Source organism: Prunus dulcis, chromosome 3 (assembly GCF_902201215.1).
Source record: "Prunus dulcis chromosome 3, ALMONDv2, whole genome shotgun sequence".
NCBI lineage: Eukaryota > Viridiplantae > Streptophyta > Magnoliopsida > Rosales > Rosaceae > Prunus > Prunus dulcis.
In genome coordinates this window covers 7034141-7060162 of record NC_047652.1, presented here as the reverse complement: position 1 = coordinate 7060162, position 26022 = coordinate 7034141, and the positions used below count along the sequence as shown (strand labels likewise).

The following is a 26022-nucleotide window of genomic DNA, read 5'->3' as shown; positions in this document are numbered from 1 at the left end:
CCCCTAAGGTACTATTCATCACAGTATTTTACCAAGGTAATTTCTTTCCCTTACCTCATTCTTTATTCATATTTAACTCCATATTTCCTTTCTAAAGTGTTATTCTGCAAGTATTTTAAAATAAAATAAAAAAAAAAAAAAAGCCGAGAGGAGAGCGCTCTTCCTCCTCCTCCATTTTTGAGAGTCCTTGGCTTCTCCCCATCTGAAATGGGTGTTTTTCCTCTAAGCAATGTCTGCCAACTCGACTGAATTTTTTACCCGAAAAAATCGACTTTTTCAGTGTCGGTCGATTATTGAGCCGTTTTTTAGCCAAACCCGACAATCGTAATTGTCGAAGCGGTTTTGAACATCAAGAACCGTCGGTGAACCGAACTTATATCAACAAAACAGGCTAAATATATTATAAAAGTTGAAGGGATGAGGTTTTGAACCCTTGACCTCCAACTCAAAACTCAACCTCTTACCACCACACGGTTCATTGTTGAAACTTTTTTATCATTAATTTATTTAACCGTTACCAATCAGATAGTATTAAAAAAATATTAAATAGTTAGGGTTTTTGCTAACATCAGTCTAGCACCACCACTTTAAACCCTAGTCAGCGTCTTCTCCCTCTCCCTCAGCGTCTTCTCTCTCTCTCTCTCTCTCTCTCTCTCTCTCTCTCTCTCTCTCTCGCACGTCTTTTCTATAGATTAAATTTCTGAATCTTTTTTTTCCTGGGTTTGTGTGGTTGAAGAAGAGGGTCATGGGGGATGAGATGGGGGATGAGATGGCAGATAAGATGAAGTATGTAAATGAGGTTGTATTGAAGAGAAGGAAAAGCAATGAAGAGCTGGCTTTAAGGAGGAAAGAGCAGTTGGAGCAGAGGAAGTTTAGGTCTCAGAAAAATAAGCAAGAATTTATTAAGAAACCTGAAGATTTCGTCAAAGAGTTTCGCTACAGGGTAAGCCATTTGCTCTTTTTTGTAATTTATTTGTAAGCGATGTTTTGGTATTGTTAAATTTCATGGTTTTCCTTTGTTGTATTGTGCAAAAGAAACTCAAATCAACAAGTTTGAATTTGAGGATCATTCTATCGTTGTGTATGTAAAAGAGGGTATTACCTTTTAGGTGTTTATCAAAGTGCCCAAATGTTGTAAGTTGCTGTCTTTATGCTCGAGTTCTTTGTGAGACTTTGGAAGGGGATTGATCTAGCAATCGGCTTGCATATAAAGAAACTGTCAAAGGATGCTTTGATATATACTTATAATAGTGATTTTGGTCTAAAGATTGGGTTTTGTTTATAAATAATGTTGAAGTTTGAGATATTTGTAGAGCACTTCCTCTCTAGATTTTGGATTTGAGAATAACGTGTTAAAAACTTAAATGATTTTATATGGTTAAATCTGTAGTAATTGGAGTGTGTTATGCTAGAATTGCGAACTTGAGATAGATGGCTCTTATAAGCTTGTTGAGTAGGGGTATTCTTGCTATTTATCCAGTATCCTTGAGCCTGGTGATGTTTCCACAAGCTAGTTTTTCTATCTGCAACTTCATTTGCATATTCTGTCTAAATTTTGATGAAGTCCTTGATTGAAATTATCTGCTCTTTTTATTAGGAGATGGACCTCGTCCATATGAAACACAGGTTAAAGAGAAAAAGGCCAGAATTGGAGACAACTAACTCACAGCTTCTTTTGGTCATTCGCATACAGGGGTGGGTTTGCAATTTAAGATGATGAGTTTTTGTTTCGCTTTATCTTTATCTTGAACCTCTATTTCTAATTTCTAATTTTTTTTTTTTCAGGAAAAATGACATGCACCCTACTGTGAGGAAGACCTTATACAGCCTAAGATTGAGGAAGATTTTCAATGCTGTCTTTGTGAAAGCAAGTGATGCAATAATAGAGAAGTTACTGAGGGTGCAGCCGTATGTTTCCTATGGGTAGGGTGTTGAACATCCTTCTATTTTTCTAATTTTTTGCCAGCAATTCTAAGAGTTTAAATGCATTACAAGACATAATGGCATTCTCATATAAATTCATGATTTGCATTCTGAAGTGAGCAATAGTTGATTTTCTGTGTCTATGAAAAAAAAAAGTTGATTTTCTGTGATAGACAATTAGGAATTCAGATTTTTTAATGTTTGCCGATTTTTAGATTGAGCCTTGAGAATTCTGCCATGGTTGTGTTGGGACTTTGTATTTAGATGTATCTTAGGTCTCTTTGTTGCCCTTCTCATATCAAACTTTTGAAGCTTCATGTGTGAGCTTAAGGCTTGACTTTCTACAAATGCTTGCATGCTATGTACAAGAACAAAGTTGGAACCTGTCATCAAGCGCATAACTAACTATAAGTTAAGAACTTCAGTATTTGCAGGGGAGCCGAAACCGGACTCTCGTTAACATTCACATTCTGATGGATATCTGTGGACTTTATAGAAGTTTTCAGTGTCCACATATATTCTAAGAGATGCAGTTATATATAGAAGTTTTTGTGTACTCTATGTTTTCTATCTATTTACTTGTCAATTCCCATATTGTGTCTGTTTTGGAACTGTTTAATATATCAAACCTTGAAATGTCCATTGTTTGTTAGGTTTCTTCTCTGATAATTGAGCCTTGGTCTAGAACATTTATTGGGTTCTTTGAGGCTTTCAAAGTTCAAAGAAGGCTTATAAATTATAAGGAAGGAACAAAGTCTTTTACGTTAATAGCTGGGGGTTGTCTACAAGTTGGGTAGGATCGCTGTACATACGAGTTTGTCTGTGGCTTTAGGAATCTTATTCTGTCATTCAGTCTTATCTTTGGCCATATCTGTTTATAATGTATGGAGCAATTGTTTACTTAATTGCATGTTAGCAAAAGCTATTGTGGTATCTTTTGTTACGCTTGTGCTGATATATATTGTGCCCCTTAAGTTTTTTCGTTTCCTCGTTCATATAACAATATTTCTGGTTAGACAAGGAGGTGCAGAGGGTGTTCAAGCTAATATGGAGGATTGAATACAGGTCTAGAGATTTTTCATTTCAAAAAGAAATTCCGCATACGGTCGTAGGTGCTTTTTACAATCTTGAGCAGGGAGTTCTATGGTTTCTAAGATTTAAGATTCAATCGTCAAGTTAAAAGTTTTATATTTTTTCTATTCTTTGACACCAAGTGGCTGAAATCCTTTCATAGTTAATATCTATTTTGTCATCTCTAATGCCTTAGTCCTAGGATTTCTTTTTTTTTTTTTGGTTCCAGTACTTGAACTACAATGTTGAGAAGTATAGTTGTTTTTGGTAGTCACATGGCTAGACAACATTCACTATAATTCCCCAAATCTAAATTAATCAATCTTTTGAATTATATGGATATCCTGTTCAAAAGATCCAGCAATCAATAATTTTTTCTCTCATAGTGTTGCCTGTATACTGACCACTGCTTCATGGTTATGATGATATTTTGTTTGTTTTCAAAGGTATCCTAACCTTAAGAATGTGAGGGAGCTGATTTACAAGAAGGGTTTTGCGAAGATAGACAAGAAGAAAGTTCCTCTGACAGACAACAACCTTATTGAACAGGTAGTGGATAATGTCTTGTTGAATGTTGGGCATAATTTACAAGTCAACTTCTTTTTTAAAAAGTTTATTAAATATACATTCATAATTTTCACCCGTCTTTTATCTGGCAGGAAATGGGGAAGCATGATATTATATGCATAGAAGATATAGTGCATGAGATTGCTACCATTGGCCCACATTTTAAGGAGGTTACCAGTTTTCTATGGCCCTTTGTGCTCAACAAGCCAGAAGTAGGACTAAAAGGGTCAAAAATGGCATACAAGGATGGTGGAGACGCGGGCGATCGCGAGGACAAGATCAATGAACTAATTAGCAAGATGAATTAGCATGAGAAGAACAGGGGTCTCAAGATAAATTATTTTGGTTTAATGAGGATTGCAGTTGTATTCTCTTTTCATATGCAAGAACAGTGTTGTATGATGTCTTGATGCAGTAAAAGTCGTCAAATGTTGAATTGTTCTTAGTACCCATTTTTCATTGCTGATTCTGAAGTTAATTTCTTATTTACTATTTCCTTTACTCGATACACAGATGAAATTGCTTATGAAATTTGGGACTCAAAATCAAATCAAAATCACGTAACAAAAACTCGAGTGATAATTGCCTGCAAGCAACTGTTTCAAAAATTCAAACCTTTCTTCCTCTTTTTGGAAAAATATTCCCATGTAGAACAATTTTTTTCGACGTACACTGAATTATTTTGTTGGAGGCATCAAAAGACAGAACATGGGTTAGGGTTAAAAAAAAAAGTCCATCTTAACCCGAGTTATGTTTGGTGACTGAGATTGGGTTGGATTATGAGGTAAAGTTGAATTGCAAGGTTGTCGCTCCCTTTTGTCCAAATTCAAATCCTCCTCATTGTATATTAGATTAATTATCAAAAAAATATTTGTTTATGTTTGACGACTAAGATTGGATTAGATTGGATTATGAGCTAAAGTTGGATTGGATTATGAGGAGTTGGATTACAATTGCAAGGTTGTCCCTCTCTTGCACTGAAGTTCGAATCTCCATCACACTAGATATTTACTGTAGTACTCTCTTAAACTTTGGTCAAATCTCATTTTATCCCCTGAAAGTTAAAATGACCCACTTAATCCCCTTGACCAAGGTTTGGTGTTCCATTTTGCCCCTACCTTTATCTCCATTAATAACTCCGTCAATTTTGATAACGTGACATGATTATTTTAGTCTTTTTACAATAAGTGATAATGCAAGCCCCACTTTTTTTTGCTTAAGTAGACTAAAATATTAATAATAATAAATTAAAAAAAAAAAATGTAATTACTTGTTAATAGAAAAAAAATATCAAAAATGGGAAAATTTTTTTTTAAAAAAAATCTCTTCTTCACCATCTCTCTCCCCCTGTCGTCCCCTCCCATTCCCCTAACTTCACACCATAAGATCACCACCACCACCCAACCCAAAGCCACCCTCACCACCACCACTCCACCCTTACCCAACATCACCCACCCAGCAACCAATCCTTACCACCCTCCCACTACACAACTTCTCAAGACACCCCTACCTCTCTCTCTATTCCTCTCACTTCTCCCAAGCCCAGCCCCGACATCCACATAGTCACCCACCTCGCCACGACCTCCCCCTTCCCTAGCCCATTATTCTGAACCCGCCCCCTCTTTCCCAGCACAACCCATCAACCCAAACCCTTAGTACACTCCTAAAAACACGGCCTCCATCAACGACGGACTGGATCTGGAAATTTCTTTGCTAGCCAAATACCAAAACATGTATTTACCAATCTAGGCCAACTTGAATATCTCAATCTCTCCATTAACCATTTCCAAGGACCACTGCCATAAAATTTTCCCAATCTTAAACGCCTCCATTTAGCAGTGAACCACTTTAGTGGCCCAATTCTTGAAGATATTGGTTTGATATATGGTCTTGAGCATATTGACCTACTTCAAAATCCACTTGAAGGAAAAATTCCATCCTCTATAGGCCAACTCAGGGAGCTCCAATACCTTGATCTTCAAAACAATTCCTTAAATTCTTCAATCCCTATGCTGGGTATGGTGATTTAGATGGTAGGTTTTGATGTTTGGATATGTGGGTATGGTGGTGCTGGTGGTTTATATGGTGGAGAGATATAGGAGGTGGTAGTGGGGAGTTGGAGGGGTTGGTGTGTGGTGGTTACTGGGAAAAGAGAGACATGAAGAAGAAGATAATTTTTTGATATTAATTTTTCAAAATTTTAAATAAATAAGTAATTAATTTTTTATTTATATAATTAATATTTTAGTCCACTTTAAGCAAAATAAAAAGAAAAAGAAAAGTGGAGTCTGCATATATGATGCATCATCATTTGTGGAAAAAAGACTAAAATAACTCTGTCACGATCAAAGTTGACGGAGTTATGAATGGAAATAACGGTATGGAGCAAAGTAGAACACAAAACCTTAGTCAAGGGAGTTAAGTGGGCCATTTTAATTTTCGAAGAATAAAGTAAGATTTGACCAAAGTTTCAGAGATATTACGGTAAATAAGCCTTAGATTAATTATAAAAATAGAATAAAAACTTTATTTGTGTTTGACGCTGAAATTAGATTGGGTTGAGGTAAAGTTGGATTTCAAAGATATCTATCCCTTCATCCAATTCGAATTCCAAACCGTAGTTAATTTTCCAAAAGAAACAAAGGTAACCTCGTAGGGGACAGCGCCTGGCTTTGAGCAGAATGTGATCAACAAATAAAAGGGCAGAAGATTCAAACTTTCTTCCGAACCAAACACCACAATATTTCTTCGAAACTCCAAATGGACGACAATGATCCGTGGTTAGCCCCAGACAAGCTTCACCATGTTCTCTTCTGCTTCTCTTTCACCCTCGTCTTCTCCACATTAGCCGCCCGAACCCGGTATCCGTTTCTACGTCGTCACTCTATTCGGGTCGGATCCATTCTCTCTCTCTTAGCCGGCGCAGCCAAGGAGTTCGCTGACGAGCTCGGGTTCTTCAGGTCCGCCGGGGCCTCCGCTAAAGACGCCGCCGCCGATATCCTCGGCGTCCTGATCGGTTCCCTTGTGCTCTATTTGATGAAGTACACGACTCGACCCGAGAATGAGACGGGTCGGATCAAGGAGGATTCGATGGTCTGATCGGGCTTTTGGGTCAGTATGGTTAATGGGGTTGTCTAGTTTTTGAGGAATATTGGTGGGTTTGGGTGGGGGGTGGGGGGGTGGGGGGCGGGCGCGCCGGGCTCGGGGGGGGAGGTGTTGAAGAAGAGGAGTTTGTTTGGATGGTGAGAAAGTGTGGGAAAAGGCAAGAAAGTGGAGATTTTGAGTTTGGGATTGGGAGAAATTAAGAGGGTTCCACTTGAGTGAGGCAGAAGTTAGGAAAAAAAATGAGGCATTTCGCTTTTCATAGTGGGCAATCATTCAAGCAATTGGTTAACTTTAGGTACGGTTTTCTTTTTATAACTTTGTTAAATCCAATTTATGTTTCTCTGAAATGCTGAACATGTAATGTAGGATAAAAGCCATATACGCTGATTTGGTTGTTCTTTATACCTCTGGTTAAACTATTGTAGTTGGCAATATGCTTACTTCATTTGCTTTTACAATTTACAATAATTTCTTGATTGATCTTGTTCACTTTTAAAAGCAGGTTAGCTTGAGCATCTGAAAAGCGCTTTTGTTCAATTGAGTTTATTGTGGTTTCTATAAGATGACCTCCAACGTTAGGATTCATCTTTCTTTTGTGTATGTCCAGGCTCCAGGGCGTGTGTTGCATTTACTTTTATCATCTCCTCAATGTATTGAATGAATTTCTTACATGGTTTAGCACAGAATAAGACATATAATAGTGGAATATGTTGCTATAACTCTTACTTAACCAGAAAAATTGGGGATTTGAAACAGATAAATTGGGTAGAAATGCTTGTTTCATTGAAGGGGGATAGTAAGAGTATCGGTATAAGAGGTATGAGCTTGTTTATGCGGATGGACCTCATTGGAAAATTGGGACGGACCCTTCTTTGTGGCTTCATTCAAATCGGAGTTTTGGGGTGGAGCCTTCTTTCTTATTAATGTGGATTGGAAGGAAGAAGGATTCCTGCGTGCTACAAAAGTTAAACATATTACGTATGTATGACACCCCATTTATGTCATTGAAAAACCTAGTTATGAGTGCATGGGAAGTATTGGAATTTCCAATATTTAACATATATTTTAAACTTTCGGATATATCAAACTAGAATCTTATGTCTGTATAGATTACGTGAGTATTGTTGTTGCTCTAGGATTTGAGAACATGTACTCCTGTTTAAGCATCTATGTCATGTATGTTTGTTTCTATTTGTTAATCCATTATAACTCCTAGGGGATTTCGTTCAATATTTTTGGCTACTGAAAATGAGGACTTTAACATTAGAAAGTCACGAAGTTATGGTGAAGGAGTTATTTCTTTAATAAGGTGAAGATAAATCTGTCGCCTTGCAATGTGTACTGCTTGTTGTTGACTTGTCATGTCAATCTAGTTTGGATGATTGTCAAGTGAGACGGAATCACATTACAAAGATATTTGGTTTGATCAGACATTTTTTGGAGCCTAAAATCAACAGTTATATGGAACGGGAAAGCATTTTGGCAAGGTTGTTTGAAACCTAATTTCTTGCTAATTTATGCTGTTTCTTCTTTGATGTGATCTTTTCTACTGCCCTTAGGTTATGAAGCAACAAGTAAATACAATTCAACAAGTGAACACGATTCTAACTCCCATGCTACCTCCTCATAGGTTTTTCACTAACTTGAATGGGATGACATATTTGCACTGTGGTACTGAATTGTTTTTACCTGAGGAACTACAATGATATGTTTTCTGTTGGATTTCATTCTGGATTGTCCCTGGCAAACTTCAGCTTGTTTCGATTTTCTTGTATAAACTTTTGTTTGAACCGTGATTGTTTACTTTAGTGATGAAACATTTTGCATTTTCTGTTGCGTTTGGATGTTATGCATTTAGTGCTTTACTAAAAGGAACTGTACTTTTTTCTTTTATTACATTTTTTTCTCCAATTGCATTCATGGTATTTATGTTACATACGCACGTTATATAGGTATGCACTTGTATGCATTTATGTGTGTGTGTGTGCATTCCAGGCTCAGAAACTTTGAAAGTGAAATCCAATATAATCATGTGAAGGGAACCATGTTTGGTGTTGGTGTTGGTGTCGAAAATGGAAAAGATGCATTCACTGGGGCCTAGGCAAAAGGGCTCCTTATTGTGTTAGTGAGCTGTCATTGTAATTTTCCATGAGCTTATTTACATGTCAATTGATAGCACATGCTATTTATGCTAAAACTGAAAAATGAGATTAAAATGGAATTTTGCATTTCAACTTTGAAGGGGACTGGGGAGAAATATGACAGAAGATAGTAAATTTCAGTCCTTCATGCACATTAAGTGATTACTGGGATTTTGGGAAAGAATGAAACCGGTGAACAACTATATGCTGGAACTCCTTGAAAGCTCAATTTTCTCAAATCTTATTTTAAGAAAGGACTACAATAATTTTGTTACCTAGTTTCATATATCTATGTAGACAAAGGTCAATTCTGCTCTGCCCCCATCACACCGAAAAAAAAGGTGTCAATTTTCATCTTCATACTCTTTTGGTTTGTAAATTTCTTCTTTCTTAGAGGGGAAGAGAGAATCTCTATCTTGGCTAATTATTAATACAGACTATTTCCTTTCTATATATTATGTATGTACCGGCCAGAGCTCATCATGCAACTGTATTTTATCTCCCTTCCTTTTGCTACACGCCTTCTGCATTATGTCCTGATGTGGGCTTCTGGATTATTGATGTAGGTCTGATGATAATGTTGATCGGTCATCTTCTGAAGCTCCTTGTTGAAGGCTTTTCAATATGGTCACCATCTTCCTCGGGCAGCTTGACAGCCGTATAAGTTCCCGCCCCAAAGAGTGCCCCGAGAAATGGTGCAGTGAGGTAGACCCATATGGCTTTGTAGTTGTTTGCAGCTATGGCTGGCCCTAATGTTCTCACTGGGTTCATGGAAGCTCCTGTTGTTTCCCTGCACAATAGTCGAAAATTAAAGAAAGTTTCAAGATACCATGCTGAAATAGTACTATTCTTGAGTAATTCTTTGAGCTGTATGACTTCCCTTTCATATTGACTTGCTGAATTCATTTTTCTACATAGAATTTAGAATGTATTTAATTTATCGTGCCTGTGAACTGTGTTCTTACTGTATCTCAAGGACTTGGTAGAGGTCCTTTCAGATAAATAGACCCATTCATATAGGCTCACGCAGGCCGTTTTTGACCGTTAATCAAATGTGGGTCCCACAATGATCGACGACCAGAAATGACTCACCGTGCACGGAGGACTTGACTGTAACATAGCTCATGCATTCATTATTCAGCCAACCAGCCGAAAGTGAGATTTTGCAGTAAAATAGGTTGGGGTTTCTGACATACCCAGCTATGAGTATGTTGAGCATGACAGTTGCTCCCACCGCGATTCCCGCCAATTCTCCCACCTGCATGTTGTTAAAAAATTTGACCAAAATCAGTCATGTTAGGTTAGGAGATTCTTTGCATTTTTTTTTTTTTTGGGACTGACTAGTGAAAAAGATACAATGTGAAAGGTGACATATCCGATACATAATTTTTACTGAAAGGCTTATCTAGTCCTTATCTGGAGATGTGTTTCTACTTCTTAGTTGACATTGGTAGTTGGTTCTAGAGAAAGATACTTGAACTGTGATAAAACAAATTTTAATATTTATTCATTGGAAATTGGACTTGTGGAGGCCCCATCCCCCAATTTAGCTAACTTCATTGACTCTTGTCTCATGCATTTTGTTGTTAAACATATTTTAAAATTGGATTGGATTTCCTGTCTCCTGGAAAGTCCTGTGAAGATGACAGAAAAACTGGAAGAAATATACTTATTTTAAACCAGCCTAAAAATCCAATCTCTTAAGAATATAAAAATAAGGCTATAAAAATAAGGCAAAATGAAAACAAAAAAACAAAAAAAAAATCCTATATCATTATGCCAGCAGCTCCCCACAAAGCTGAATCTCCAAAAGAAATTATTTCAAAAGAAAAGAGGCATAATAATGTTATAATATTTGCTTCTCTCACATAGTTGTATTAGAATGATCGAACCTGAAAATTTCTTATTACCAAAACCTCTATTTCTAAAAAAAAATACAAGCGCTAATTACGGACCAACTGATTTAACTCACAACTGTGAACCTTAATTTTTTTTAAACTAGGTTTTCACATTCAAACTCATTATTGCCACATGAAAGGGAAGACTTACAGCTCTAGTGTCGGTGGCTACAGCCGTGACAACAAACATGAGGTTGAAGCTAATAATGAATTCCAAAGCAAAAGCCTGGCCATAGCTTCCTGAAGGAACTGTAACTCCACCACCCATTATGGGGTGAAAAATCACTTTCAATGCAAATGCAGCACAGATTGATGCCAAAACTTGTGCTCCAACGTAAACTGGCACCTGCCAAAACCAAACCAACAAACCCAACAACATTATTAGCCCAAGAATTCAAAGATCTAAAAAGACTGGCATTTTGGTAATTAAATACAGATGCAGTTTTCTTGTCTTCCTAGCAGCTCACATGCTTCCATGAGAAGTGCTTCAGTGCAGCAAAGGCTATGGTGACAGATGGGTTGAGGTGGGCCCCGGAGATGTGGCCTGTTGATAGAATCACAATCATAACAGCTAGGCCAGTGGAGGCTGCAAGGCCTATGAGGGTTTCTGTGCCTTGTGTCTTCTGGTTCACTATGGCTGTGGCTGTTCCAGCAAAGATCAGTATGAAAGTGCCCAAAAATTCAGCTCCTACCTGATTTTGGCACCAACCCAACAGAAATCACACATCAAAGAAAAATGGGTTGGTCTTAAAATTTCACATTTGATGCATATTTCTTCACAATATCATGCCAAGACTTCACATTTTTTTTTTCTTTTAACGAAAAAAAAGAAGGCAACATGAGATAGGAGATTTTGGGTTTATGTTAGAAAAGCTCTCTCTCTCTTCTTTTTTGTGAATTACCTTTCTTGCAAGTGAGACAGGAGGGTGAGGCAAAGCACAAGAAACTTTAGGCAATGTGCCTTCTTCCAAAGCCCAATCTTCAACAGTGAAGCATCTGCTGCAGCTCTTGAGGAGTGATTTCCTACCAATCCCACTGCTTCTGTGATCTGCCTTGAACCCACCAAAGAGAGGAGCCCCAGGAGTGCCTGGTGTTACAGGAGTTGAAGGAGCTGATGGAACTTCCTCATTATTATTGTCCATTTACTTCCAAAACAAAACAAAAATGAAAAGGTACAAAAGGTGTGAAATAATAAATAAAAGTTCAGAGAGAAGAGGAAACTTCAACTTTCTGTTTCACTTGTTTGTATCTCTCTCTCTCTCTCTCTCTCTCTCTTTATGTGCTCATGAGCTCTGATTATATAGTATTAAGTCTCTTTATGTGTTCATGAGTGTGAGTGAGCTCTGATTATATAGTATTAAGTTGGTTGACTTGGAGAATCTCAAGGGAAAACAAAAAGGGAGTTTATACAAATAATTATAAAAAAAAGGTAAGAAAAGAAGTAAGTGGTTGAAACTGCTGGATATGAGGGAAGCGGACGGTAGGACACTCAGATTTTATTTATTTATTTTCCATTTTTACTTCAAAATAATGTAAATTCAATGTCCATAATAAGCTCAATAATTGTGCAAGCCAAACCGCCATCTTTGGATGTGCAGTGCATGTATTGTATTGTGTGGTTGGGTAAATTACAGGCAATTTGTTTGATATGCTTTTACTCTCATATGATTGCCACGTGAAGAGATAGCAAAGATTTTATGCTTTTCGATTGGCAGGGATCCATTTTGCCAAACTCATCAAACCGGTCTATTCTAAGTTCTACCTATAATAATTAGTTTGGTTTGGTTTGGTTTGGTTTGATTTTGACTATAAAAAAAATTGAATAATTTGAAACCAAACTCAACCGTGATGGTTTGATTCAATTGCCACATTGAGTTTTTCCATATTGGTATATTTATATTTATTTTACACGTGTAATTATCTTATTGGATAACAAGTAGGTAAAGATGTTGAAATTTGAAGTTATTGATCTTAAATAGTAAGTATTTTAGTTTAGTTTAGTTTAGTTTTTTTTGTGTTGTTCATTAGGGAGGAGGGGGAGGGGGAGTATTATTGGGATTGCCTCAAGATTGTCTCCTAAGTGAATCGAACCCGTGTGCACGTGGGGGGAGGGGAGAGTTTGACCCATTTTTTTTACTGTGATGCCACCCCATGTGCAACTATATTAGTTATTTAATTTTGAAGTTTGATGTCATGTTAAATTTTAGGATGGTTTGATATAGTGAGTTATGAAATTTTTTGTTGTTATAATATGGCTAACAAAGTTGAAGAAAAATGTGAAAGAAAAAAGGATTGGGCTTATGACCAAATCGCCGAAGTCAAACCGTCCAAAATTGGTTTGGTTTGGTTTAGTTTTCTCACTTGTTTGTATCAAAACTAAATTGAACCAAACTGTTATAGTATAATTGATTCGAACATGATTTTTCAATAAAATCAATTCAATTCAAACTGTACCCACCCCTACTTTTAAAAATCCATCCGACATTATTGTCTATAGCTATCGCCTGCAAAAGTTTTCATTGAAAATAGTTAAGAGCATTTTCTCCTCCATTTTTCTATCCAATATTCGATTAAACCAAGGTTTTTATTTAAAACTGCCTCTTTTTGTTTTTCTTTTCATAAAGGGAATTGAATCTAGATCTACCTTCACTCATTCTAAATTTATGAATTGGAAAGTTTAAATTTCTAAACCATAAACCAGTTGAGCCAAACCTCTTCTACAACAGTCACTTTTCACCCAATGTGAAAAGAAGCAAGTGGATCACTATTATAGGAACAGCTTAATTTCCCCTTCCCCCCAACTAATTAATGAAGATACTTAGCTAGCTTAATTATTTTATAGCTTCCTTCTACCTTTGATAAGTTAATCTGCGTGATCACCTTCATAATTAAGTCAAGCAACATGCTTGCGGGACATGCTTAAACTGTCTGAAGCATATGCATCACTCAGTACATGTATTTATGTCTCTGTGTCACATTATTAAATCACTCACTAATTAAATACTATTAGAAAGACAAACAATTCAAGACTGATGCAGAGAATCTTTCGTAGTGAGCAGCAACAATATTATATACATATATCCATTCAAATAATAATTATATATTTATATTTATTAATACTGGCTATATAAATAGGCAATGACCGAGCCAGAAATTTTTCTGAGAGTGTGCTAAATTTTTTTATTTTTTTTATTTTTTTTAATGGAAGATCTATATAAACAATGAGAACCCATATGCAATCTGGGGATTATAATTTTACTCAAGGCCCTTGAAAGTGGGCTGACGATGTAGTTCTTGGTGAAGCTTCGACAATACTTCAAGGTGGTTTCCAAGAAAATGCATATAATATATATATATATATATATATATATATATATCTTCTTTTATCAATGAAGTTTTAAAAAATAAAATTGTTACTAATTAATTTATTATTTTAAGAAAACATTTCAGAGTACATTTCTTCTCTTTTATCAGTGGTTCTCTTTGCTATCTATAACAGCCTTTTTATTCAAAAAATTATCAGAAAAAGTTGGTTTTACATTATTGCGGGTCGAACACAGGTGGGGCTTGGACCTCGTCCATGCTCGCTACATGTCAAGCTCTTTGATCTTGGTTGGACCATACTCCAACTGAAAATTTTAATTTTTGTTTTCGTCAAAGTTAAAAGGGGGAAGGAGGAAAACTCATACACACAGGTATCATGGGGACTTGAACTCAGTACCCCTTGGTAGGGCTGGCAATAGGTCGTGTCTTGTCGGGATAATAAACGTGTCAAGAATGCTCAACCCGAACCCAATCCATTTAATAAATATGTTGTGTCGGGTTCGGGTCGTCTTTTATCGTGCGGGTTTCGAGTCGTGTAACGGGTTCATAAATAATAACATGCATGTTACAAAACTCACAACCGAAAAAATTTAAATTAAAAAAAAACAAAGAGTAGAGAAAATATAAGGAAAAGAAAGAAAAAAAAGATAGAGAGAAGAGAGAAGAGAGAAGGAAAAGAAAGAAAAAAAATAGAGAGAGAGAGAGAGAGAGAGAGAGAGAGAGAGAGAGAGAGAGAGAGAGAGTGGAGATTGAAGGAAAGAAAGAAATAAAGAAAAAAGAGAGATGAGAGAAAACTAAAGAGAAGGAAAAGAAAGAAAAAAAAAATAGGAGAGAAGAGGAAAGGAAAAGAGAGAAAAAAGAGAGAGAGAGAGAGAGAGGAGAAAGAAGAAAGAAGGAAAAGAAAAAAAAAAAGAAAAAAAGAGGAGAAGAGAGACGGAAAAGAAAGGAAAACACAAAAGAAAAAGAAATATTATAAATATCAGAAGGCATACCATAAAATCACAAAGTTGTTTGTAGCATGGTGGATAAGATGTTTGAGAGAAATGAGGATGGTAGGAGTTCGAAACCACTTGTGTGTGTGTTGAAGTCTCCATTTGTCTTTATTTTTTTGCGGGTTAGGGGGTTGTACACGGGTTGACACGACTCGTGACATGACCCGTTTAATAAACGGGTTAGATATGTATTATAGCGGGTTGACCCAAAACCCACTCGTTTATTAAACGAGTCAGAACGGGTTGACCTGAAATTGACTTGTTTTTTTTTATCGTGCAGGTTGAACCCGGTAATTTCTCGTGCGGGTTTCGAGTCGTGTATCGGGTCGTGTCCGAAATTGCCACCCCTACCCCTTGGGGCCCAACATTCTCGCTAGCACACGTTCGGCAAGGGTCCAACTTAGAGGTGTTAAACGGGCTGTGTCGGCTTGGTCCAATCCATTTAGAGTCGACCCACTTAATAAATGGGACGTGCCAAATGCGTGCATTTATGAAAATCATCAATCCCAACTAGAGTCCACAGGTAGTGAAAGATCTAGGAATTTTTCAGAGAATAGGCAATTTTCAAAAGCTAAAAGCTCAACAACAACAAAATTTAGAGAACCAAATATCCTTAAAATTTAAACAATACTAACGTCATTAATAATTCATGAAAAGAAAAATAACATTACAAAATGCATATTACTTCATCAATTAAACAATCAAATTATAATTGATCCTACCTCGAGCTATGCATTGCACAACCTCTTCTTCTCTCTCGAGTTTGTTAATGATTATGCAAATACAGTGAAAGCCAAAACAGGAAAAAATATATATGAAAAAAAAATATTATAATAAATAAATAAAAAGAGAAGAAAGAAAAACTAAAAGAGAACAACAACATAAGCAAAAAAATCCCTAACCTTGCAAAAGGATTGGGTCTGAATCTGATTGCCGCAAGAGAAACTTCGACAAACGGAGCTTATAGTTTTGAATTGCTCCGCTCCGCTCTTCATTAATAGGGTTTATATATAATATGCTATACTGATTCCATATTGGGTAAGGCCTTGTGCACGTTTCTATTTTTTTTTTTCTTTCTTTTGCCTGGTCCAAAATGAAGTCGTTTTAGGCCAGGACTTTAAAAAAAAAAAAAAAAAAAAAGCACGCGCTGTGCGCACAACACAGCAGCACAAGAAAAACAAACGTACAACAGCTCATCAAATAGAAAGGAATTTCACTCGGGCAAAAACACAAACAGTTGGTGGGCAAACCAGAGGGTCAAAGTGCGCCACCTCCACAGTGTTTTCCGGCGAGGAGAGGTGCAGTTTGCACCTCCTTGCGCCTTTGTAGGTTTGCCAGTGTCCACAGCCCTAGCCCGTATGGAATTGGCCAGTGCTCGTGTCGGGCCACTAAACGGGTCGATATGGGCCCATGCCAAATTTGACATATGTATTGCTTTTGTTTTTGTAATTTTTTTTACATCTTCATTTAAATCTTTTTACAATTATGTATATACTAACAAGATTTATTATTTGTTGAAAAAACATTATTCTTTGGGTTTTAAAAATTGAAACTTCAAAAACAAAATTATTATTTTATATATAAAGAAAACATTATATTTTAATATATATTATTAGAGAAAAGAAATAAACTTAAATTTAATATATAAATATAAAAATATAAATATATTATATATTATTTTTCTCTAAAACAAATATAATTTAATAAGAGTGTTGCTATTTCCACCCACCTGTCTTATTTTTTTCACCCACCTTATCTTCCCACCCACCATATAAATTTTAAAAAACACAATCTTATTTTTCCACCCACCAATATTCCTAAAATACCCTTTTAATTATTACCTTATTTCCTCTCTCCTTTTATTCTCTCTGCTCACGTCTTCTCTCTCTCTGACAGCCCACACATCTCTCTCATTTTTATTGTATCTTATTTTCCATCTCTCACGCTTTATCTCTCTCTGTCTCTCATGTTTACTATACATCTCTCTTTGCCTCAATGAAAAACACACTATCTCTCAAATCAAACTTCCTCTGGTACAACAAGACTTGTCCTTCTTCATCAAATATTTCACCATGTATTTCACACTCTTCATCACATCTTCATGCAAAATATCCCCTACCAAATCACTGCATTCCTCAAAAACCAACAACTCATTAACCCCCCAAAGCCTTCTTCACCTTCTTATGCCTCAAAAAAATCCTCAGCCAAATTGGTTTTGTAAGGAACGTTCTTTGTGTAATCAACAGAGCCCAAATCGTAGAATTATTGATTCATCCCCAAGTTTTCAGATTTTTAATTTGTTTAAGAAAAAATATCAGAGTCTAAGCAATACTCATCTCCCAATGCTGTAAGTAATCGTAAAGATCTTAGAAATTCTGCTCAAATAGGATTTCCTTACTTTTTCGCCAAAATTGTTCTCTTCAACATTGATTTTTTTGTTGTTCTCTTCTTCATAAACAATTTGATTGAATGAATAGAAAAGAGAAGAAAATTATTTGAGAATTAAGTTCTGAGCACTGAAAAGTCATAAGAGGAATCATGAGCAAGGAGTCGTAGCTTTCTTGTGTTCTTTTTCTTTCTATCAAACGATAGGGTTTGTGAGAACTTGAGAAGTCTACGTCTTTTGTTTTTTTCTCTATTTTTTTCCTTAAGTCCTTTTAAGTCATTTTACAGTATGGTTAAATTTGTTTTAAAAGTTTAAAGATAAGGTGAGTGGGAAAATAGGACAGGTGGTAGAAATAGCAGCATTGGACCTAATTACCTCGTCTCGAACCCCCCAATGATACGGCCTTGTCGTGTTAGGCCTTACTTAAGCTGGTTGTGCTCGGACCGTCCCGGTCCGTTTGAGACTTCTAGTCTAGCTCTGATACCAAATTGTCACAACCCTCTCTCTTAGCAAGATATTGTCTGCTTTGGGCCCCGCCGACACATATTTTTTCTTGGACTCAATCTTATGTTATCTTGCCCAAAACACATCTTGAAGTCTAGCATGAGATCAATTGTGGTAGACACAATGGTTATCATCACCCCACAAGCTACTAACCTACCTATTGGGTTCGTCATAGGGCGGGCCGACCCGAAATTTTTGGGTTTGAGTAGAGCTCAGGCTAGGCTTTATGGACTTTTCTTTTTCGGGTTAGGTCGGGCTTTTTAAAAAAAAAAAAAGTCTATTAAATCTTTTTGTTATAATATTTTAGACAACAATAAAAAATTATTTTAATTCATAACATGTGTAAAAAAAAATTCAAAAGTGAGATTCAAAACCAATTTATGCTCAATTGCAACTTTTAATAGTTGATAGGTGGAATTCCACCTATGTGTAACATCATTGTCTACATTTTTCTTTTTCATATTTAACTCATTGCAACAGTTTACCCATAATTCATGCCTCTTATTTGATGAATTCATGCTACTTACAATATTAGTTATTTATAGAGGGGTGGTCAACTCATGATGAAAACTCGCCTTCAATGCAATTTGAACATGATTTATACTGGCCTTGAATGTTAGTGAATAACGAGCACCCAATAGCACCTTCAATACAACAACATGAGCCAAAAGAATAAAAGAGAAATGTGTCACCAAATCTGAAGTCATGAAATCAAAATCATGTTTGACAAAACAATCATAACAAAGGATCCAATGCTCATACATGTTGTGTGAAAATTTTGTTGCATATTCAAGCTGATTCATGGGCATACTATTGTGATGAAGTTATGTTATGAAAGGATTTATATTAAATTTGTTTTACCCATCAAATTAGAGGGACAAACATAATACACACTTTCTAAATGTGTTTCCAACTACTTATTCATCGGATTGAAACCTATTATGTACTAGGTTAAATATTATATCTTAATAAGATATCATTGTATCCAAAATATCTATATTATTATTTAAGATAAGCGACCTTATCAAGTGAAATATTAATCGTGCGTCACTAGGGATGCTTTTTCATTTTGGGCTTGTTACTTTTATAGCCCCATGGAGTATAGAGACTCACTACCAGCCCCATTGGGGATTATCTTAAAGTTTCCTGTTGTAGGAAAGATAACTTGCCCCAAAGATGCCTCTTGGGTTCTAAGACCATATCCAACAATGTTGGGGCTAAACTCAAATTTCCACCCTTCAAAATACAACTATTCATGTATTTTCAGGACTCAAAATTTTTTTGCCTCCAACCTTGCAGACTCATAATTTGAGTCTGCTACTTTATTAAATTGTTTAAGAATGATTAACCGATATTTTTTTTTTCTTGACATTATTTTTGTTTCAATACTCGTGATTTAATTTTCTAAACATTTTAACCTAAAAAAATTAAAATTCCAAAACATAATAGAATTTTACTTAAAAATAAAAACAAGTACAACACCATACGTATGCCCGGAATAATTCGAACCCTTCATTGAAGCCATTGCCATAATTTTCTTCCATTTTTACTTTTACTTTTACTTCATTGGATTCCTTTATCCTCATTCAATAATGTTCTGAACTTTTGCCCACCTCCACTTGTGTTCTTCAATTATTTTCTGAACTCTTTCCCATCCCCTATTGTCTTGTTTCAATCATGTTATGAACCATTGCTCAACTTTGTCCATATCACTTTATTGGATTCCCTTATCTTTCCTAACTTTTCCTATCTTCATTCAATTATTTTCAAACATGTAGGTCATCTCTTTCTCTTGTCTATTTAAGAAGTGTTATTCTATTGAATTGACCACACAATCTCCTTCAATTCTCCTTCTTACAATGAATTCACGTGGGAAGGCTATACAAAATTTCTTCAATGATGATTCTGATGATGATGACCTTCATCAACAGAGGGTTGCAACGGCTGTTCAACACTATACGTTTTTGCTGGAGCAATATGCTCAACAATCCAAACATGGTGGTTCTGTTGTAGGCCGTGAATACAAGAATCGGAAGAGAGAAAAACATCATAAGAGTCGTATGGAGGACTACTTCTGTGAAAGATCACTTTATCCCCCAGTGGACTTTTGCAGGCGGTTCCGCATGAGAAGAGAGCTTTGCTATCGCATCTTGAATGATGTTGTTGCACATGAGCCATACTTTACCCATAAGATAGACGCTTGTGGACGACAAAGTCTATCCCCAGAGCAGAAGCTAATAGCCATTTTTTGAATGCTCGCATATGGATGCAAAGCAGACTCCACCTACGAATACTGTAGATTGGGTGAATCTACAACCCTTGAATGTTTGTGAAAGTTTTGTTCTGTTATTGAAGCCGTGTATGGTCAGTGGTAGGGCTGGCAATGGGCCGTGTCGTGTCGGGATAATAAACGTGTCAAGAATGCTCAACCCAAACCCGACCCATTTAATAATCGTGTCGTGTCGGATACGGGTACGGGTCGCCTTAAACAGGTTATTAAACAGGTTACCTGGTTAATAACCTGTTTAATAAAAGTGGTAGCAACTAATAAAGCAACATCGCTATGTACAAAGAACTATAAACTTTGACTACCCGTGATTAAATTTCATAAATAATAACATGCATGTTACAAAACTCATAACTGAAAAAATTTAAAGAAAAAAAATAGAGAGAGGAGAGAAAATGTAAGGAAAAGAAAGAAAAAGAGAGAGAGAGAGAGAGAGAGAGAGAGGAGGAAAAGAAAGAAAAAAAGAGAGAGAAGGAAAAGAAAGAAAGAAAAAAGAGAGGTTGGCGGCAAGGGGTTTCGAACCCATGTCCTCCTTCTTTAAAACCCAAGAGCTTACCAACACTCCACCAAGAGTCTTTATATTATAAAAGAATAATTAATTAATTTAATGGTTACCATTCCAGTTCCAGCTAACAAACATGGATTTTAAAAACAAAATTCATATGCAAACATGTATAATAATTAATAAATTCAAACTGTCAAAAGATAATGAAAAAAATCAAACACTATAACAAATATTGACTTTAAAAAACAAAATTCGTATGCAAGCATGTATAATCAACAAATTCAAACAGTTCAAAGATAACAAAAATAATCAAATACCACAACAAATATTGATTTTAAAAAAAACAAATTCATATGCAAACATGTATAATCAATAAATCCAAAGATAACAAAATAATCAAACATCATAACTAACATTGATTTTGAAAAATAAAATTCTTATGCAAACAAGTTTGCAAAAGAAAAAGAAAAAGAAAACACCATTCCCAAACTTAAACAAAAAAAAAGAAAAAAAAAAGTTTGCAAAAGAGGTGGCTTCCTTGAAAGCTCAGGTGGCAAACTTGCATGATGCCTCAGGTGTCTCAAAATATGAAAAAGAAACATGTGATCCATAATTCAATGTATGCATTAGCAAGCTTATGTATGTAATCACATGTTATGAAATGAAATAAGCATTGAAGCCAAGATTCTGAGTATGTAATCAATTTTGGTTTGAAGCTTATTTGTGCTTATTTTGATTAAGTTGTGAATTTATTTGTTTTTGTAAGGTTGATATGAGCATAAACTTTGTAAGATGATGACGCTTTCAATTTAAACTTTTTTATGATTATATTATTTGTTGTTTATTGGGTTTTAAAAAAATGAATTGAGACGATTTTTTATGATTATACTAGAGAGAAGAGAGAAGGAAAAGAAAGAAAAAAGAGAGAGATACGGAAAAGAAAGAAAAACAAAAGAGATTAAAAAAAAACATTATAAATATCAAAAGGCATAGTATATAATTACAAAGTTGTCTATAGCATGGTGGATAAATTGTTGGAGAGAAATGAAGGTGGCAGGGGTTCGAAACCCCTTGTGTGTGTGTTGTGAACTCTATATTTTTCTTCATTTTTTCGCGGGTTGGCAGGTATTACATTGGTTGACACGACCCGTTTGATAAACGGGTTAAACAGGTATTTTAACGAGTTCGCGGGTTGACTTGAAACCCACCAGTTTATAAACGGGTCAGCATCGGGTTGACCCAAAAATTACCAAATTATTAATCGTGCGGGTTTGGGTCGTGTTTTTTCCGTGTGGATTTCGAGTTGTGTAACGGGTCGTATAGGAAATTGCCACCCCTAGTCAGCGGTACCTCCGTTCCCTAAATCCGGTCGACCTTTACAGGCTCTTGCACAAGGCTAGTCGCAAAGGATTCCCAGGCATGTTAAGCAGTCTTGACTGCATGCATTGGGAATAGAAGAACTGCCCCACTGCTTGGGTAGGCCAGTTTATCGGCTATAAGCATAAGCCAACTGTCGTTCTAGAATCAGTGGCCTCGTATGACACTTGGATATGGCATGCCTTTTTTGGAGTTGCCGGATCGAACAACAATATCAACGTTCTAGCTCGTTCCCCGTTGTTCAATGATGTAGTGAATGAAGTGTCTCCCCATATCCAATATGTTGTCAATGGAAATGAATATAATCTGGGTTATTACTTGGCTGATGGTATCTACCCTCGTTGGGCTACATTGGTTAAGACGATTTCCCAACCGGATACTCCAAAAAAAAGACTATTTGCCCAAAAACAAGAGGCTTATAGGAAGGATGTCGAAAGAGCCTTCGGAATACTCAGGCTCAATGGGCAATTGTTAGGGGACCTGCACGTATGTGGCGCAAAGAACAACTTCATTCAATGATGATGACGTGCATAATGTTGCATAACATGATTGTTGAGGATGAGTATGAGGATCTAGATGCAGAATCTGATGATCAAGACAATTGTCCACGAACATCTAGAAGGGCAAGAGCAAGACTTGCTTATGAGCTTGAGCCAACTATCACGTACGATATAAACCGAGACAGACAAACTATCTCAGACTACATGGTCCGTCATAATAAAGTTCGTGCTTCACAAGTGGATCACAATCTAATAAATGATTTGATCAACCACATTTGGAGATGCGAAGGAGAGGGGCAATGAGCTATGTTGTGTGTTTTAATTATGAAAGTGCGTTTAAATTATAAAAGTGCTTGTGTGATTTTAATGAATTATATGGTTTATCATTGAATTTTTTTATAAAAAAAACTAATCATAGAAAAAAAAAACGACAATCATAAAAAAAAGATAAACGATAATTATAAATAAAGATAAACAACAATTACAAATAAAGATAAACGATAATTAAAAATAAAGCTAAACAACAATTAGAAATAAAGATAAATGACAATTATAAATAAAGATAAACAACAATTACAAATAAACGTAAATTAATAACCACTATGTGGAGGGCTTGGATAATAGTCTCCAGAGTTGTCTTCTGGATTGTAGGGGGAACTTGTATTTATCTGGGCCTCAATAATTTCATCTTGCTTATTCCCCCAATACTTCTTCTTTCATGGAGTAAATTTGGATAGGTCCATGGACATTATCCTCTGTTCATTGGCCTCCTTATCTTGTTTGATTTGATGTGCATGTTGCTCTTGTAGGAGCTCTAACTTTCGCCTCCTATCCTCTTTTGCCTAATTTCCTTGTTGAATTAATTCAGACAAGAACTTACCACTTTGGTTGAGATAACTTTCAACACCTTTCCCTTTCTTTTTTTCATCCTTCTGTTTATCTCTTCCCAACGGCCTTGGAGTGGGCATGACCACATCATCTTCATTTTCCTCCAAATTGACTGTATTGCCACTATGAGAAGAATCTTTGAATGTTTGTGTGGGAGATTCACATAGGTCGTTCTATTTTGGGCAATCTTTTAAGATTTGCCAAGCATGATACAACTTGAAAGGCCTATTCGGAGGTTTATTATCATTCAAGAAAAGTGTTTTTGCATTCATATCCTACCCATGAAATAAAATAAAAATCAAGTTAATAATTGAAAACAATTAAAATTATAAATTTAAGCATTGAAAAAAATGGGTACTCACCACATCTTCAAGATTGGAGCCATTCACATGCCTTGCATTGGCCTTTGTTATACATGCCTTCCAAAGAGAACACTGTTGGTTGATGATCTTGAACCGAGAAGCAATAGCTTGCGGTGATCGTACCCCGGCTCAGCTCATGCCCGGATCATTTTCCAAAATTTTTTGGTACACACGCAACCAAAATGAATCGTTTGATTGATTCGTGCCAATAGCCCCATCTTCAGAAACAGAAGCCCACCCTCTACACAATGCCTCATCTTCTTGTGGTTTCCAATTCACACCTCTTTAGGGTTTTGGGCCCATTCTCAACAAGAATGAATGTAGAATGAAAAATTATAACAAGGGGAGAAAGGAAAAAAATGATTTTTGGTGGATTATTTACCAAATGAATGGCTATTTATAGAGTTTGGAATAAATTTTGGGGTTGGATCTGACTTAGATTAATTATAAATATTAATTTGACCGTTGGATTTAAATTTGAGCCGTTGGATGTGAAATTTTACTGTTGAGATTGCCTAAAATAAATCAGAATCGTTGATCTTATAGTTGTCGAAATATTTAAAAAAAAAACAGCATAACATTTGATTTGAAAAAGTATCCGTTGGTGCTCAATAAAGGAATGAGAATCTTCTTTCCCACTTGTCACAGCGGGCCAACATCAATAGCCCATCACGTGAGCTTCTAGCATTCAATAAAAAAAAATATAAATTAAAGCAAATTTGGGCCCCATGAATTTATTAGTCCAGGCAGAAAGCACACTGGAAATCCAGTCCAGTTTTGGGATTTCTCAAATTTTCACCTCCCAAAATACATGGGTTGGAGAAGCTTTTTAGAGGCTAAACTCAAAATTTCAGTTTCTATCCCTTGGGTTGGAGATGGTTCATCTCCAACCCAAATGAAGTAAAACTTAAATCACCCCCACGCACGCACCCTCTAGAATACAATTATGTGTATTGCTTGGACTCAAACAACTCTTTCCTCCAAACCTACAGACTCAAAATTTGAGTTCTTGATTAAATTGTTTAAAGATTTAGAATCTCTAAATCAAACTCTTATCACCAAAGAGCGCCAAAGCAATGATGAGTTACAGAAAGCTCGTAAAGAATTAATAGCAATATGTATTTCTTTTTCCTTTGTATTTGTGTGTATACTGATATTATAATTATCTCTGAACTTTGGAACGTCAAAGAAGGAAGGAAAGCCATACTGAAGGAGGTTATCAGTTATATCTTAAGCAAAATAAAGACACTCAGGCGAAAGAGAACATGAGGCGAAGGTGAGCCTTCCTTATTATTTTAAAGTTACAGTTTTTCCAGATCTTCTATTTGTTTTGCTATAGTTTTGGCTGATTGTTACACCCAACAATCTACACATTCATGATTGCCTTGCCACATTCACTTTGAAACTGGAAGGATTTTCGTGTTTTATTTTTTATCTTTTCCTTCTACCAATGATAAGCTTTCAGTTTTGTCTATTATAAAAGATTAGTAGAAAGACATGCATGTGTTTTGCTAGTAACAACAGGATTATTGGCAGTTTCATTACACAGTAATTTGATAAGTTATACAGTAATAGAGAGGTTGAAGAATTCTGAAATTATTTTTGTCAATGATAAAATACTCACTGGAAGATCAAAATTGGAGACACTAATTATTTTTGTCAATGATAAAATACTCACTGGAAGATCAAAATTGGAGACACTACAATTTCACTTATAGCTGTGGACAATATAGGTTGTGGTAAAGGAACTTTTTCAATCTGTGTCTAGTAGAATTGAATAACAGCTGTCCTGTTGTGTAGGGCGGCTTCTGGTGTTCTTGCATTACCAAGTTTGTGGGGAACTACTAAACAAAGTTCCTCAGGTTTTGGTCGTTTAGTTTGCCATATTACAATAAACTGTTGATGTGTAACCCTTAAGCTGAAAACCTTGGAGCCAAAGTCACAAAGTCTGTTTTACCTTTCATTTTATAAGTTTTAATTTTTTTAATGTAATTTGAGCCATTGGATCATAGTCCAAGTGGTCTCTTATCTAGCCTAAGATCTAAATGTCATATTATGACAAGTGGTATCATCTTATAGGATGATAGGATCAAAGGCTGGGATTTAATCTCTGTGTAAATCTGTCACAGAAGTAGCTCACTTCTCTCACTCATACGAATATACATGAAAAGTGGAATATGATGAATAGTAAT

General features: G+C 35.9%; 3 protein-coding genes and 1 long non-coding RNA gene across 5 annotated transcripts; 3 read left to right on the top strand and 1 right to left on the bottom strand.

Annotated features, from left to right (window-relative positions):
* Positions 1–595: 595 nt before the first annotated feature.
* LOC117623420 (60S ribosomal protein L7-1) lies at positions 596–4039 on the top strand. The gene is made up of 5 exons (XM_034354395.1): positions 596–943; positions 1598–1695; positions 1786–1923; positions 3441–3543; positions 3654–4039. Exons 1-5 carry the CDS (start codon positions 746–748, stop codon positions 3867–3869), a joined length of 753 nt encoding a protein of 250 aa, XP_034210286.1. The 5' UTR covers positions 596–745; the 3' UTR covers positions 3870–4039.
* A 2027-nt stretch (positions 4040–6066) lies between these two features.
* On the top strand, positions 6067–6721 carry LOC117622747. The gene has a single exon (XM_034353514.1). It carries the CDS (start codon positions 6322–6324, stop codon positions 6658–6660), a length of 339 nt encoding a protein of 112 aa, XP_034209405.1. The 5' UTR covers positions 6067–6321; the 3' UTR covers positions 6661–6721.
* A 34-nt stretch (positions 6722–6755) lies between these two features.
* On the top strand, positions 6756–9826 carry LOC117622585. Its single transcript, XR_004585008.1, has 2 exons — positions 6756–6961; positions 9374–9826. It is a non-coding gene; the product is annotated as an uncharacterized LOC117622585 (long non-coding RNA).
* On the bottom strand, positions 9030–12171 carry LOC117622584 (aquaporin NIP6-1). Of its 2 annotated transcripts, none has more exons than XM_034353316.1 (5): positions 11608–12163; positions 11173–11397; positions 10857–11051; positions 10004–10065; positions 9030–9597 (listed from the first exon to the last, which is right to left on the bottom strand). In XM_034353316.1, the coding sequence occupies exons 1-5, from the start codon at positions 11845–11847 to the stop codon at positions 9396–9398; spliced, it is 924 nt and encodes a 307-aa protein (XP_034209207.1). In that variant the 5' UTR covers positions 11848–12163; the 3' UTR covers positions 9030–9395. The 2 variants fall into 2 exon arrangements, with proteins under 2 accessions (XP_034209207.1, XP_034209209.1); XM_034353318.1 differs by having other exon boundaries at positions 9498–9597; positions 9900–10065; positions 11608–12171.
* Between the last annotated feature and the right edge of the window lie 13851 nt (positions 12172–26022).